General features: G+C 44.1%; 1 protein-coding gene across 1 annotated transcript in view; it reads left to right on the plus strand.

Moving 5' to 3' along the window:
- The first annotated feature begins 6,323 nt into the window (after nucleotides 1-6,323).
- Nucleotides 6,324-15,281, plus strand: part of LOC112216358 (glycoprotein-N-acetylgalactosamine 3-beta-galactosyltransferase 1-B) — a 28,741-nt gene continuing 19,783 nt past the window's right edge. Inside the window, exons 1-2 of the mRNA XM_024376296.2 lie at nucleotides 6,324-6,642; nucleotides 8,248-8,394. Of these exons, the coding sequence (XP_024232064.1) occupies nucleotides 8,314-8,394 (81 nt within the window). The 5' untranslated portion in view covers nucleotides 6,324-6,642; nucleotides 8,248-8,313. The remainder of the gene's footprint in view (nucleotides 6,643-8,247; nucleotides 8,395-15,281) is intronic.

Genomic DNA, 15,281 nt, shown 5'->3' on the forward strand with positions numbered 1-15,281 from the left:
AGTGGCGGCTTCCCTGTTCCATCTACTGCTGCCCCCTGGACACTATGATCACTTGGCTACATAGCTGATGCCTGCTGGACTGTCCAATAATCACGGTACTCCATTCTGTTTATTTATGTTTTATCTGTTGGCCCCAGCCGCAAACTCAGGCTCTGTGTGTAGTTAATCCGACCCTCTCTGCCTGGTCATCGCCATTTTACCTGCTGTTGTTGTGTTAGCTGACTAGCTGTTGTTGTCTCACCTGTTGTTTTAGCATGCTCTCCCAATCAAGACCTGCGATTACTTTATGCCTTGCTGGTTGTCTCTCTCAAATATCAATATGCCTTGCATACTGTTGTTCAGGTTAGTTATCATTGTTTTAGTTTACAATGGAGCCCCTAGTTCCACTCCTCACACCTCTGATACCTCCTTTGTCCCACCTCCCACACATGCGGTGACCTCACCCATTATAACCAGTATGTCCAGAGATACAACCTCTCTTATCATCACCCAGTGCCTGGGCTTACCTCCGCTGTACCCGCACCCCACCATACCCCTGTCTGCACATTATGCCCTGAATATATTCTACCACGCCCATAAATCTGCTCCTTTTATTCCTTGTCCCCAACACTTTAGGCGACCAGTTTTGATAGTCTTTAGCCGTACCCTCATCCTACTCCTCCTCTGTTCCTCAGGTGATGTGGAGGTAAACCCAGGCCCTGCATGTCCCCAGGCACCCTCATTTGTTGACTTCTCTGATCGAAAAAGCCTTGGTTTCATGCATGTCAACATCAGAAGCCTCCTCCCTAAGTTTGTTTTACTCACTGCTTTAGCACACTCTGCCAACCCTGATGTCCTTGCCGTGTCTGAATCCTGGCTTAGGAAGGCCACCAAAAATTCTGAGATTTCCATACCCAACTATAACACTTTCCGTCAAGATAGAACTGCCAAAGGGGGAGGAGTTGCAATCTACTGCAGAGATAGCCTGCAAAGTTCTGTCATACTTTCCAGGTCTATGCCCAAACAGTTCGAACTTCTAATTTTAAAAATGAATCTCTCCAGAAATAAGTCTCCCACTCTTGCCGCCTGCTACCGACCCCCCTCAGCTCCCAGCTGTGCCCTGGACACCATCTGTGAATTGATCTCCCCCATCTAGCTTCAGAGTTTGTTCTGTTAGGTGACCTAAACTGGGATATGCTTAACACGCCGACAGTCCGACAATCTAAACTAGATGCCTTCAATCTCACACAAATCATCAAGGAACCCACCAGGTACAACCCTAAATCCGTAAACATGGGCACCCTAATTGACATTATCCTGACCAACTTGCCCTCCAAATACACCTCTGCTGTCTTCAATCAGGATCTCAGCGATCACTGCCTCATTACCTGTATCTGCTACGTGTCCGCGGTCAAACGACCACCCCTCATCACTGTCAAACGCTCCCTAAAACACTTCTGCGAGCAGGCCTTTCTAATCGACCTGGCCCGGGTATCCTGGAAGGATATTGACCTCATCCCCTCAGTTGAGGATGCCTGGTCATTCTTTAAAAGTAACTTCCTCACCATCTTAGACAAGCATGCTCTGTTCAAAAAATGCAGAACTAAGAACAGATATAGCCCTTGGTTCACTCCAGACCTGACTGCCCTCGACCAGCACAAAAACATCCTGTGACAGACTGCAATAGCATCAAATAGTCCCCGCGATATGCAACTGTTCAGGGAAGTCAGGAACCAATACACGCAGTCAGTCAGGAAAACTAAGGCCAGCTTCTTCAGGCAGAAGTTTGCATCCCGTAGCTCCAACTCCAAAAAGTTCTGGGACACTGTAAAGTCCATGGAGAACAAGAGCACCTCCTCCCAGCTGCCCACTGCAATGAGGCTAGGTAACACGGTCACCACCGATAAATCTGTGATAATCGAAAACTTCAACAAGCATTTCTCAACGGCTGGCAATGCCTTCCTCCTGGCTACTCCAACCTCGGCCAACAGCTCCTCCCCCCTCCCCCGCAGCTACTCGCCCACGCCTCCCCAGCTTCTCCTTGACCCAAATCCAGATAGCAGATGTTCTGAAAGAGCTGCAAAACCTGGACGCATACAAATCAGCTGGGCTTGACAATCTGGACCATCTATTTCTGAAACTGTCCGCCGCCATTGTCGCATCCCCTATTACCAGCCTGTTCAACCTCTCCTTCGTATCATCTGAGATCCCCAAGGATTGGAAAGCTGCCGTGGTCATCCCCTCTTCAAAGGGGGAGACACTCTGGACCCAAACTGTTACAGACCTATATCCATCCTGCCCTGCCTATCTAAGGTCTTCGAAAGCCAAGTCAACAAACAGATCACTGACCATCTCGAATCCCACCGTACCTTCTCCGCTGTGCAATCCGGTTTCCTCAGCCACGCTCAAGGTACTAAACGATATCATAACCGCCATCGATAAAAGACAGTACTGTGCAGCCGTCTTCATCGACCTGGCCAAGGCTTTCGACTCTGTCAATCACCATATACTTATTGGCAGATTCAGTAGCCTCGGTTTTTCTAATGACTGCCTTGACTGGTTCACTAACTACTTTGCAGACAGAGGTCAGTGTGTCAAATCGGAGGGCATGTTGTCCGGTCCTCTGGCAGTCTCTATGGGGGTACCACAGGGTTCAATTCTCGGGGCGACTATTTTCTCTGTATATATCAATGATGTTGCTCTTGCTGCAGGCGATTCCCTGATCCACCTCTACGCAGACGACACCATTCTGTATACTTCTGGCCCTTCCTTGGACACTGTGCTATCTAACCTCCAAACGAGTTTCAATGCAATACAACACTCCTTCCGTGGCCTCCAACTGCTCTTAAACGCTAGTAAAACCAAATGCATGCTTTTCAACCGTTCGCTGCCTGCACCCGCATGCCCGACTAGCATCACCACCCTGGATGGTTCCGACCTAGAATATGTAGACATCTATAAGTACCTAGGTGTCTGGCTAGACTGCAAACTCTCCTTCCAGACTCATATCAAACATCTCCAATCCAAAATCAAATCTAGAGTCGGCTTTCTATTCGCAACAAAGCCTCCTTCACTCACGCCGCAAAACTTACCCTAGTAAAACTGACTATCCTACCGATCCTCGACTTTGGCGATGTCATCTACAAAATAGCTTCCAATACTCTACTCAGCAAACTGGATGCAGTTTATCACAGTGCCATCCGTTTTGTTACTAAAGCACCTTATACCACCCACCACTGCGACCTGTATGCTCTAGTCGGCTGGCCCTCGCTACATGTTCGTCGCCAGACCCACTGGCTCCAGGTCATCTACAAGTCTATGCTAGGTAAAGCTCCACCTTATCTCAGCTCGCTGGTCATGATGGCAACACCCACCCGTAGCATGCGCTCCAGCAGGTATATCTCTCCTTCCAGTTCTCTGCTGCCAATGACTGGAACGAACTACAAAAATCTCTGAAACTGGAAACACTTATCTCCCTCACTAGCTTTAAGCACCAACTGTCAGAGCAGCTCACAGATTACTGCACCTGTACATAGCCCACCTATAATTTAGCCCAAACAACTACCTCTTTCCCAACTGTATTTAATTCATTTATTTATTTTGCTCCTTTGCACCCCATTATTTTTATTTCTACTTTGCACATTCTTCCATTGCAAAACTACCATTCCAGTGTTTTACTTGCTATATTGTATTTACTTTGCCACCATGGCCTTTTTTGCCTTTACCTCCCTTCTCACCTCATTTGCTCACGTCGTATATAGACTTGTTTATACTGTATTATTGACTGTATGTTTGTTTTACTCCATGTGTAACTCTGTGTCGTTGTATCTGTCGAACTGCTTTGCTTTATCTTGGCCAGGTCGCAATTGTAAATGAGAACTTGTTCTCAACTTGCCTACCTGGTTAAATAAAGGTGAAATAAAAAAATAAAAAAATAAAAAAATAAAAAGATGAGAGAGGCCTGTAATTTTCATCATAGGTACACTTCAACTATGACAGACAAAATGAGAAAAAAAATCCAGAAAATCACATTGTAGGATTTTAAATGAATTTATTTGCAAATTATGGTGGAAAATAAGTATATATAATTTTAGATCCACTTCTCCTTAATGCAACCGCTGTGTCAGATTTAAAAAAAACTTTACGGAAAAAGCACACCATGCAATAATCTGAGTACAGCGCTCAGACAACAAAACAAGCCATACAGATACCCGCCATGTTGTGGAGTCAACAGAAGTCAGAAATAGCATTATAAATATTCACTTACCGTTGATGATCTTCATCAGAATGCACTCCGAATCTCAGTTCCACAATAAAAAAAATTATAAAAGAAATATCCTAAAGATTTATTCTATACTTCCTTTGACATGTTTCCACGAATTGTAATATATCTTTTTGAACTTTTTGTCTGAACTGTTCCCTGGACTTGCCCGCGCCGTGTGAGTTTGGATTTGTTTACTAATCGCGCTAACAAAAGGAGGTATTTGGACATAAATGATGGACTTTATCGAAAACAAACATTTATTGTGGAACTGAGATTCCTGGGAGTGCATTCTGATGACGATCATCAACGGTAAGTGAATATTTATAATGCTATTTCTGACTTCTGTTGACTCCACAACATGGAGGGTATCTGTATGGCTTGTTTTGTTGTCTGAGCGCTGTACTCAGATTATTATATGGTGTCCTTTTCCGTAAAGTTTTTTTGAAATCTGACACAGCGGTTGCATTAAGGAGAAGTGGATCTGTTGTATCTTTTATCAATGTTTATTATGAGTATATGAGTACATCACCAGATGTTGTGGAACTACTGAACATAACGCGCCAATGTAAACTGAGATTTTTGGGAAGATCATCAAAGTTTAGTGATTCATTTGATCTATATTTCTGCATTTTGTGACTACTCTTTTTGGCTGGAAAAATGGCTGTGTTTTTCTGTGACTAGGTACTGACCTAACATAATCGTTTCGTGTGCTTTCATCGTAAAGCCTTTTTGAAACCGGACACTGTGGTGGGATTAACAACAAGTTTATCTGTAAAATGGTGTAAAATACTTAAATGTTTGAGGAATTGTAATTATGAGATTTCTGTTGTTTGAATTTGGCGCCCTGCACTTTCACTGGCTGTTGTCATATCGATCCCTGTAGCGGAATCTAAGCCATAAGAAGCTGTTAAGGCAAGGGCTGATTTCAAGGTTTTTACTGCTAACCTACAAAGCATTATATGGGCTTGCTCCTACCTATCTTTCGATTTGGTCCTGCCGTACATACCTACATGTACGCTACAGTCACAAGACACAGGCCTCCTAACTGTTCCTAGAATTTCTAAGCAAACGGCTGGAGACAGGGCTTTCAGAGCTCCATTTTTATGGAATGATCTGCCTACCCATGTGAGAGACACAGACTCGGTCTCAACCTTTAAGTCTTTATTGAAGACTCATCTCTTCAGTAGGTACTATAATTGAGTGTAGTCTGGCCCAGGAGTGTAACTGCCGCCTGGTCGTATTTGCACAATTCTAACTGACTTTGGTATAATTTACAGAACCAGTCAAAAGTTATAAAAAAACGACTCATTCAAGGTTTTTTTTTTAAATATTTTTTTACAATTTTCTGTATTGTAGAAGAATAGTGAAGACATCACAACTATGAAATAACACATATAGAATCATGTAGTAACCAAAAAAGTGAATCTACGGGATCGGTGTCCCTATACCGGGAAGGTTGAACTAACGTGCACTAATGTGATTAGAATTGTGCAAATACGACCAGGCAGCAGTTATTTACCCAGAAGTTCTGAGTAGGCTATAAAGGCCTAGTTATAACTGCAGTCACATAGGCCTATAAAGATGCGTAGTGTAGGCTACTAATCTCGTTAAAGTATTTAAAAGTAATATTCTTCTAAATAAATGTTGGTATTTCATTCATTCAAATGACTAGAAAACTTGTGTGAAGCGTTTTACTGTTTTGAATTGTTAGATACTACTGCACTGTTGGAGCTAGGAACACAAGCATTTTGCTACACCTGCAATAACATCTGCTAAATATGTGTATGTGACCAATAACATTTTATTGGATTTTATTTTTTAGTTGCTTCCTGCATCCTAGGCGTATCTTTGCACCCGATATACTCAAGAGTATTTGTTTTTGTACTGTTGGCTTGAACAATGTGACACGCAGATTCACTGATCTACAAATTATCATGCATTGCGAACAAGGTGATGCGCAGATTCACTGATCTGCAAATGATTGTCCACTGCGAAATAACTAACCTGTAAATAGTTTTTTTACGTGATCTGTACCGAGGCTGCAAAAAATCTGTAATTCTGCGCAGGGTCTCACACATTTTGATTTTCTCAATCTAGGAGCGTGGTTTCGGGAAGGAGGCGGGCTCTTAGGTCAAACGCGATATTTCCATCGGTCAAATGCCGCGGTTTCGGAGATTACACTGTAATGCTTAAAAACGTGGATTTTTACAGTGACGTTAGTCATGCTGTCGTTTATTTTCTGAGCGGTTGTGTACATAGAGAGCTTTACAAACTTCAATACTGGACTGACGCACTGTGTGATGGTGTAACGTCGTCCTCTAGTCTCGAAATTCATCAATTCATTGTAGGCTAGGTTGCTTTCCATATTCTCGTCAACAAACTCTGGTCAACAAACACAGGTAATTATTATGTTTTGGGACACTATAACTGATGATAAAATGTATTGACGGGGAAAGATGATCGCGGTAACATGCGTTCGTCACTGTTATGTTGTAGTGGTGGTCTCTGTAACATTGTATCAATTTATCTTCTCCAGTTATTAGGACTAGTCCAAATTCTCACCCACCAGCAGATTAAGGCTAGGGAAGATACGGGGTAGCTTGCAAACTGTACTATACAATGTTACCATTGTGTTTAGACATGGTTTTCAGTGCAGTACAGCAGGCAGCAGAGGGGATACAGACAGTGTAACCTAGTCTGTCTGTTAAAGGGTTATATAAGCTTGGCCTATTTATTGTAAATAATTAACTTCCTGGTCCATGATTAGAGGTCTCTAACCTCCATATGTGTTAAAGTGAGTTTGTTTATCTGAAAACTATGGTGGCAAGGGTCTCTAGTTCCATTGCACGCCTGAAATGTCTTTTGAAATTTAACTTCTAGTCAATGGACCGGATTCTAGTAAACTGGCCACTCCTGTTTGCGCTTTCACTCTTGTAGTTTCACTCTCATCTAAAATAAATGAATCCAACAAGAACATATACCTGGGTGATAAGATTGCATTGCTATTGGCCAATTGGTTTCTCTAGACAGTCTACAGAAGAGCGAGGTTCCTGAAACACCTCCAGTGTGTACTTTCACAGGTAGTTGGGCTGAGCTGTCATGGTTCATGCAAAACAAGCAATTTACTACTTAAAGGGCAGTTCAGCCACTTTTCAACAATTCATTATCTTCAGCACAATACCAGTTTATACATATGTGAAAATTTTGCATTTCTATGATCTGTGTTTAAAATGATGAGAAGAAAGTTCCTAAAATAATTCCCTGAGACATCACAGGGCAGGGTTAAAAGTAAGAAAATCACTGAAAATCACTCATAGGTTTTTGGATATAAAGAGGGACTTTATCGAACAAAACAAACATTTTATTGAGTAAATGGGAGTCTTGTGAGTGCAACCATATGAAGATCATGAAAGGTAAGTTATTCATTTTATCACTATTTCTGACTTGTGTAACTCCTCTACTTGGCTGGTAACTGTTTGTAATGATTTGTCTGCTGGGCGCCGTTCTCAGATAATCACATGGTATGCTTTCGCCGTGAAGCCTTTTTGAAATCTGACACCGTGGTTGGATTAACAAGAAGTTAATCTTTAAACCAATGTATAACACTTGTATGTTTTATGAATGTTTATAATGAGTATTTCTGTTTTTGAATTTGGTGCTCTGCAATTTCACTGGATGTTGGCCAGATAGGACTGTCCCACAGACCCTAGTGATGTTAAACTTTTGATGATGTCATCGGGTAAAACTTTTTAATTATAATTTTTTTCTACAAAATGTAGAAATGTACCATTTTCACATACTTTATGTGCATACTGGCATTGTGCTGGAGAGTTTGAAAATTAGGTTTAAAAGTGGTGGAGTTGTCCTTTAAATCATTCAGACATTTATGATTAACGATCAGTTGGTTTCTGGCTACTTGAAATAAACTATTTTTGAAATTATTGTTGCTTCTAGGTGGCTATCTTGTCTGCCTATTCATCCCTACTGTTCTCTTTCAATCTCAGACAGAGATGCTGTGATCATAGTGACAAGGAGGAACTACTAGAGACGAGGAGAGGTAGGAGGTCACCATGAAAGGCTTGAGTGGCTCCAGATGCTGCTTCTACATGGGTTTCTTAGTGGGAACCCTGAGCCTGTACTTCCTGCGCCAGGTGGGTTAAAGTGAAATGGAAACACTAGGCCTCAGAACACCAGCTAACTGTAACTGTAAATCGCCATATTGGCATTGTTGCATCATCTGTAGGAGAGTTTTGGAATTCCTGAATTTATTGAGACCATGACCTCTGCGTACATTAATGAGCATTATTTTCTGGTGTCAAACCATAAATGAAGACATGATACATATTTTGAAAGCTGAGAAACAGCCCTTTCAAACGATATAACATGCAATACAGATGTAGGATCTTAATTGGAGCTAGTTTGCTACAGCAGAAAATTTGAATTATGTGGATTATAATTAATTAAACATTTTTGTAGGGGTTGACACATTTTACATTAGGGCAAATCAAGTCTGAACGTTTTAAGTGGAAATTACACACGCTAGAAGCCCTTTTAAACGTTGAATACACTACACGTTTGCAGGAAAATTCTCATCAACAAAAGTGATCAAACTAAGATCCTACATATGTAGCACCACATCAATCAAAGGGTAATCAGTGAAAATGCGTAACTTATATGCTTTTCCCCCAAACAACTGCTATTTACACAACTTCCTAATGAATATAAAGAAGAAAGCATATTGATAATTTCAAATCAAATCAAATTTTATTTGTCACATACACATGGTTAGCAGATGTTAATGCGAGTGTAGCGAAATGCTTGTGCTTCTAGTTCCGACAATGCAGTAATAACGAGCAAGTAATCTAACAATTCCAAAAAAAAACTACTGTCATACACAGTGTAAGGGGATAAAGAATATGTACATATTCATGATAGTGATAGCTTTTACTGTGAATGCTTTTACTGTGAGTGATAGCTTTTAGCTTTTACTGTGAGTGATAGCTTTTACTGTGAATGAGTTAGTCGTTTCACTGACTTGTTACACAAGTATTGCACTGTACATGCAACTTATTATATGACATGTTAAGCACATTTTAACTCCTGAATATATTTAGGCTTGCCATAAAGGGGTTGAATAAATAATTGACTCAAGTCATTTCAGGTGTTAATTTTTAATTAGTAAAACATTCTAAAAACATAATTCCGCTATATCGAGATATGTAGCTATGTAGTTAGCTAGCTAGCTATATAGGGATGATACATTTTACAGGTAAAATAGCAATCCTACAGCAGCCCTCTCTTCTGTATGACTGGCTAGCTAGCAAGCTAGCTTCATATCTTAACTGAATTACTAGCCAGTTCATTTTTATCTAGGTCTAGCTCATACCTAATGAAAAATGCTCTTCAAAATGTCAAGTATGAGTATTTTATTTTGTACAGTTATCAATGAAAACATTTACATAAAAAAGACAAGAGAAAAGCTAAATCAATTAGGCTAGCTAGCTACCTTGCCTGGTTTTATCTGATTGTCTACTCGGCTTGTTATCAACATTTCATTTCACACTTTAAATTGGAAATGTAACTATTATAATTACCAACATAAAAACGAATTGTTTACAGTTTCTTAAATGTAATTGTCTTGATCTAAATGACAGAGCATTCGAAGTTAGGAGAAACCTTTCAGGTCCACGAGAAGCAAGGCGCCTCCTGGTGGCACTTCAACATAGCACTACCCATACCTCTAAAAAACATTGTCCAAGATCAGAAGACAAAAAATAAAGATGTTTATGTGTTACAAGCCCATATTTAGTATTAGTGGGTTGAATACATCTCTTTCTTTAGCTTTACTTCCAGAAGTGTTTCCAATATCTAGTAGCCCTATAGCCCTGTAATTAGTATACATGTAGCCCTATACAGCTGTAATTACTATTCAAGTAGCCCTAGCTACAGTTGAAGTCTGAGGTTTACATACACCTTAGCCAAATATATTTAAACTCAGTTTTTCACAATTGCTGACATTTAATCCTAGTAAAAATTCCCTGTCTTAGGTCAGTTAGGATCACCACTTTATTTTAAGAGTGTGAAACATCAGAATAATAGCAGAGAGAGTGATTTATTTCAGCTTTTATCACATTTTCAGTGGGACAGAAGTTCACACACTCAATTAGTATTTGCTAGCATTGCCTTTAAATTGTTTAACTTGGGTCAAATGATTCAGGTAGCCTTCCACAAGCTTCCCACAATAAGTTGGGTGAATTTCGGCCTATTCCTCCTGACAGAGCTGGTGTAACTGAGTCAGGTTTGTAGACCTCCTTGCTCGCACACGCTTTTTCAGTTTTGCCCAATAATTTCCTATAGGTTTGAGGTCAGGGCATTGTGATGGCCACTCCAATACCTTGACTTGTCCTTAAGCCATTTTGCCACAACCTTGGACTTATGCTTGGGGTCATTGTCCATTTGGAAGACCCATTTGCGACCAAGCTTTAACTTCCTGACTGATGTCTTGAGGTGTTGCTTCAATATATCCATATAATTTTCCTTCCTTATGACGCCATCTATTTTGTGAAGTGCACCAGTCCCTCCTGCAGCAAAGCACCCCCACAACATGATGCTGACACCCCCGTGCTTCACGGTTGGGATGGCGTTCTTAGGCTTACAAGCCTCCCCCTTTTCCTCCAAAAATAGCGATGGTCATTACGGCCAAACATTTCTATTTTTGTTTCATCAGACCAGTGGACATTTCTCCAAAAAGTACGATCTTTGTCCCCATGTGCAGTTGCAAACTATAGTCTGTTTTTTTTATGGTGGTTTTGGAGCAGTGGCTTCTTCCTTGCTCAGTGACCTTTCAGATTATGTCGATATAGGACTTGTTTTATTGTGGATATACAGTGGGGCAAAAAAGTATTTAGTCAGCCACCAAATGTGCAAGTTCTCCCACTTAAAAAGATGAGAGGCCTGTCATTTTCATCATAGGTACACTTCAATAAGACAGACAAAATTAGAAAAAAAATCCAGAAAATCACATTGTTGTCACGCCCTGGTCTTAGTATTTTGTGTTTATATATTTATTTGGTCAGGCCAGGGTGTGACATGGGGTTATTTTGTGTTGTGTTGTGGTATTGGGGGTTTTAGTAGGTATTGGGATTGTGGCTGAGTAGGGGTGTCTAGCATAGTCTATGGCTGCCTGAGGTTCTCAATCAGAGTCAGGTGATTCTCGTTGTCTCTGATTGGGAACCATATTTAGGTAGCCTGGGTTTCACTGTGTGTTTGTGGGTAATTGTTCCTGTCTTTGTGTTTGCACCAGATAGGGCTGTTTCGGTTTTCATTATTTCATTTTCGTTAGTTTTGTAGTTTCCGTATGTATAGGTTTTCCATCATTAAAATATATCATGAATCATCATCGCTGCATTTTGGTCCGATCCTTGTTCTACCTCTTCGTCAGAGGAGGAGATAGAAGAGAGCCGTTACAGAATCACCCACCACACCCGGACCAAGTGGCGTGGTAACAGGCAACAGCAGCAGCAGGAGCAGCAGCAGCTGCAGTGGGAGAGGTTGCACCACCTGGAGAAATGGACATGGGAGGAGGAACTGGATGGTAAAGGACCCTGGGCTCAGCCTGGAGAATATTGCCGCCCCAAGGAAGAACTGGAGGCGGCGAAAGCAGAGAGGCGCTGGTATGAGGAGAAGCAACAGCGGCAGCAGGAGCAACAATATCGGGACTACACTACTTGGGAGGAAATAGACAGGTGGGCTGTCGACCCAGAGAAAGTGCCGGAGCCCGCCTGGGATTCGCTGGAGCAGTGCGAAGCAGGCTATAGGAGAATGGAGTTGAAGAGAAAAGCATGACGGTGCAGAGGGAAACCCGAAAGTCAGCCCCAAAAATCTATTGGGGGGGGCTCAGGGAGAGAGTGGCAGAGTCAGGAGTCAGACCTGAGCCAACTCTCCCTGTTTATCGTGAGGAACCAAGGAGGAGACCAGAACCAGAGCCGGTGTTAGAGGTGAGCGAAGCAGAGACTGTGAAGGAGTTAATGGGGAAATTGGAGGAGAGAGTAATGAGGGAGTTGCTAGTTTGGTGCTTTAGGTACGATATTCGTCCGACGGAGCGAGTCGGGGATTTGATGGCACCTGGGTCAGCGCTCCATACTCGTCCTGAGGTGCGTTTTAGTCGGCTGGTGAAAATTGTGCCAGCCTCATGCACTAGGCCTCCCATGTACCTACCTAGCCTTGCACGTCCTGTGCCAGCCCTGCTCTCAGGCTCTCCAGTACACCTTCACGGTCTAGCCCATCCTGTGCCACCTCCACACTCCAGCCCTCCGGTAGCAACTCCCCGCACCAGGCTTCCTGTGTGTGTTCTCGTTTCAGTACCACCAGTACCAGCACCACGCATCAGGCCTACAGTGCGCCTCGCCTCTCCAGCGCTGCCGGAGCCTCTCTCCTCTCCTGCGCTGCCGGAGTCTCCCGACTGTTCAGCGCTGCCAGAGCCTTTCTCCTCTACAGCGCTGCTGGAGTCTCCCGCCTGTTCAGTGCAGCCAGAGCCTTTCTCCTCTCTAGCGCTGCCGGAGCCTCCCGCCTGTTCAGCGCAGCCAGAGCCTTCCTCCTCTACAGCGCTGCCGGAGCCTCCAGCCTGTTCAGCGCAGCCAGAGCCTTCCTCCTCTCCTGCGCTGCCGGAGTCTCCCGCATGTTCAGCGCTGCCAGAGCCTTCCTCCTCTACAGCGCTGCTGGAGTCTCCTGCCTGTTCAGCGCAGCCAGAGCTGCCAGCCTGCACGGAGCAGCCTGAGCTGCCAGCCTGCATGGAGCAGCCTGAGCTGCCAGCCTGCATGGAGCAGCCTGAGCTGCCAGCCTGCATGGAGCAGCCAGAGCTGCCAGCCTGCATGGAGCAGCCAGGGCTGCCAGCCTGCATGGAGCAGCCAGCCTGCATGGAGCAGCCAGCCTGCATGGAGCAGCCAGAGCTGCCAGCCTGCATGGAGCAGCCAGAGCTGCCAGCCTGCATGGAGCAGCCAGAGCTGCCAGCCTGCATGGAGCAGCCAGAGCTGCCAGCCTGCATGGAGCAGCCAGGGCTGCCAGCCTGCATGGAGCAGCCAGCCTGCATGGAGCAGCCACTGCATGGAGCAGCCAGCCTGCATGGAGCAGCCAGCCTGCATGGAGCTGCCAGCCTGCATGGAGCAGCCAGAGCTGCCAGCCTGCATGGAGCAGCCAGAGCTGCCAGCCTGCATGGAGCTGCCAGCCTGCATGGAGCAGCCAGCCTGCATGGAGCAGCCACTGCATGGAGCAGCCAGCCTGCATGGAGCAGCCAGACTGCATGGAGCAGCCAGAGCTGCCAGCCTGCATGGAACAGCCAGAGCTGCCAGCCTGCATGGAGCAGCCAGAGCTGCCAGCCTGCATGGAGCAGCCAGAGCTGCCAGTCAGCCAGACTCTTCCAGATCTGCCAGTCAGCCAGACTCTTCCAGATCTGCCAGTCAGCCAGACTCTTCCAGATCTGCCAGTCAGCCAGACTCTTCCAGATCTGCCAGTCAGCCAGACTCTTCCAGATCTGCCAGTCAGCCAGACTCTTCCAGATCTGCCAGTCAGCCAGACTCTTCCAGATCCGCCAGTCAGCCAGACTCTTCCAGAGCAAACTACCTGCCTGAGCTTCCTCTCAGTGCCGGGCTTCCTCTCAGTGCCGGGCTTCCCCTCAGTGCCGGGCTTCCCCTCAGTGCCGGGCTTCCCCTCAGTGCCGGGCTTCCCCTCAGTCCCGGGCTTCCCCTCAGTCCCGGGCTTCCCCTCAGTCCCGAGCTGCCCCTCAGTCCAGTGGGGTCCTTGATGAGGGTTACTGGAACGAATTGCAAAAATCGCTGAAGTTGGAGACTTTTATCTCCCTCACCAACTTCAAACATCAGCTATCTGAGCAGCTAACCGATCGCTGCTGCTGTACATAGTCTATTGGTAAATAGCCCACCCATTTTCACCTACCTCATCCCCATACTGTTTTTATTTATTTACTTGCTCTTTTGCACACCAATATCTCTACCTGTACATGACCATCTGATCATTTATCACTCCAGTGTTAATCTGCAAAATTGTAATTATTCGCCTACCTCCTCATGCCTTTTGCACACATTGTATATAGACTCCCCCCTTTGTTTTCTACTGTGTTATTGACTTGTTAATTGTTTATTCCATGTGTAACTCTGTGTTGTCTGCTCACACTGCTATGCTTTATCTTGGCCAGGTCGCAGTTGCAAATGAGAACTTGTTCTCAACTAGCCTACCTAGTTAAATAAAGGTGAATAAAAAATAAAATAAAATAAAAAATTAGGCCTAGGTCGGCGGCGAGGGTCGCCAATCAAATGACGCTTTACAGGGGGACTAAGACTTGGTTGGAGTGGGGTCCACGTCCCGAGCCGGAGCCGCCACCGTGGACAGACGCCCACCCGGACCCTCCCCTATGGGTTTTAGTGTGCGGCCGGGAGTCCGCACCTTGGGGGGAGAAAAAAAAATCCAGAAAATCACATTGTTGTCACGCCCTGGTCTTAGTATTTTGTGTTTATATATTTATTTGGTCAGGCCAGGGTGTGACATGGGGTTATTTTGTGTTGTGTTGTGGTATTGGGGGTTTTAGTAGGTATTGGGATTGTGGCTGAGTAGGGGTGTCTAGCATAGTCTATGGCTGCCTGAGGTTCTCAATCAGAGTCAGGTGATTCTCGTTGTCTCTGATTGGGAACCATATTTAGGTAGCCTGGGTTTCACTGTGTGTTTGTGGGTGATTGTTCCTGTCTTTGTGTTTGCACCAGATAGGGCTGTTTCGGTTTTCATTATTTAATTTTCGTTAGTTTTGTAGTTTCCGTATGTATAGGTTTTCCTTCATTAAAATATATCATGAATCATCATCGCTGCATTTTGGTCCGATCCTTGTTCTACCTCTTCGTCAGAGGAGGAGATAGAAGAGAGCCATTACAATTGTAGGATTTTTTAGGAATTTATTTGCAAATTATGGTGGAAAATAAGTATTTGGTCAATAACAAAAGTTTATCTCAATACTTTGTTATATACCCTTTGTTGG

This window comes from Oncorhynchus tshawytscha, linkage group LG16, assembly GCF_018296145.1.
Source record: "Oncorhynchus tshawytscha isolate Ot180627B linkage group LG16, Otsh_v2.0, whole genome shotgun sequence".
In the NCBI taxonomy this organism is placed as follows: Eukaryota; Metazoa; Chordata; class Actinopteri; order Salmoniformes; family Salmonidae; genus Oncorhynchus; species Oncorhynchus tshawytscha.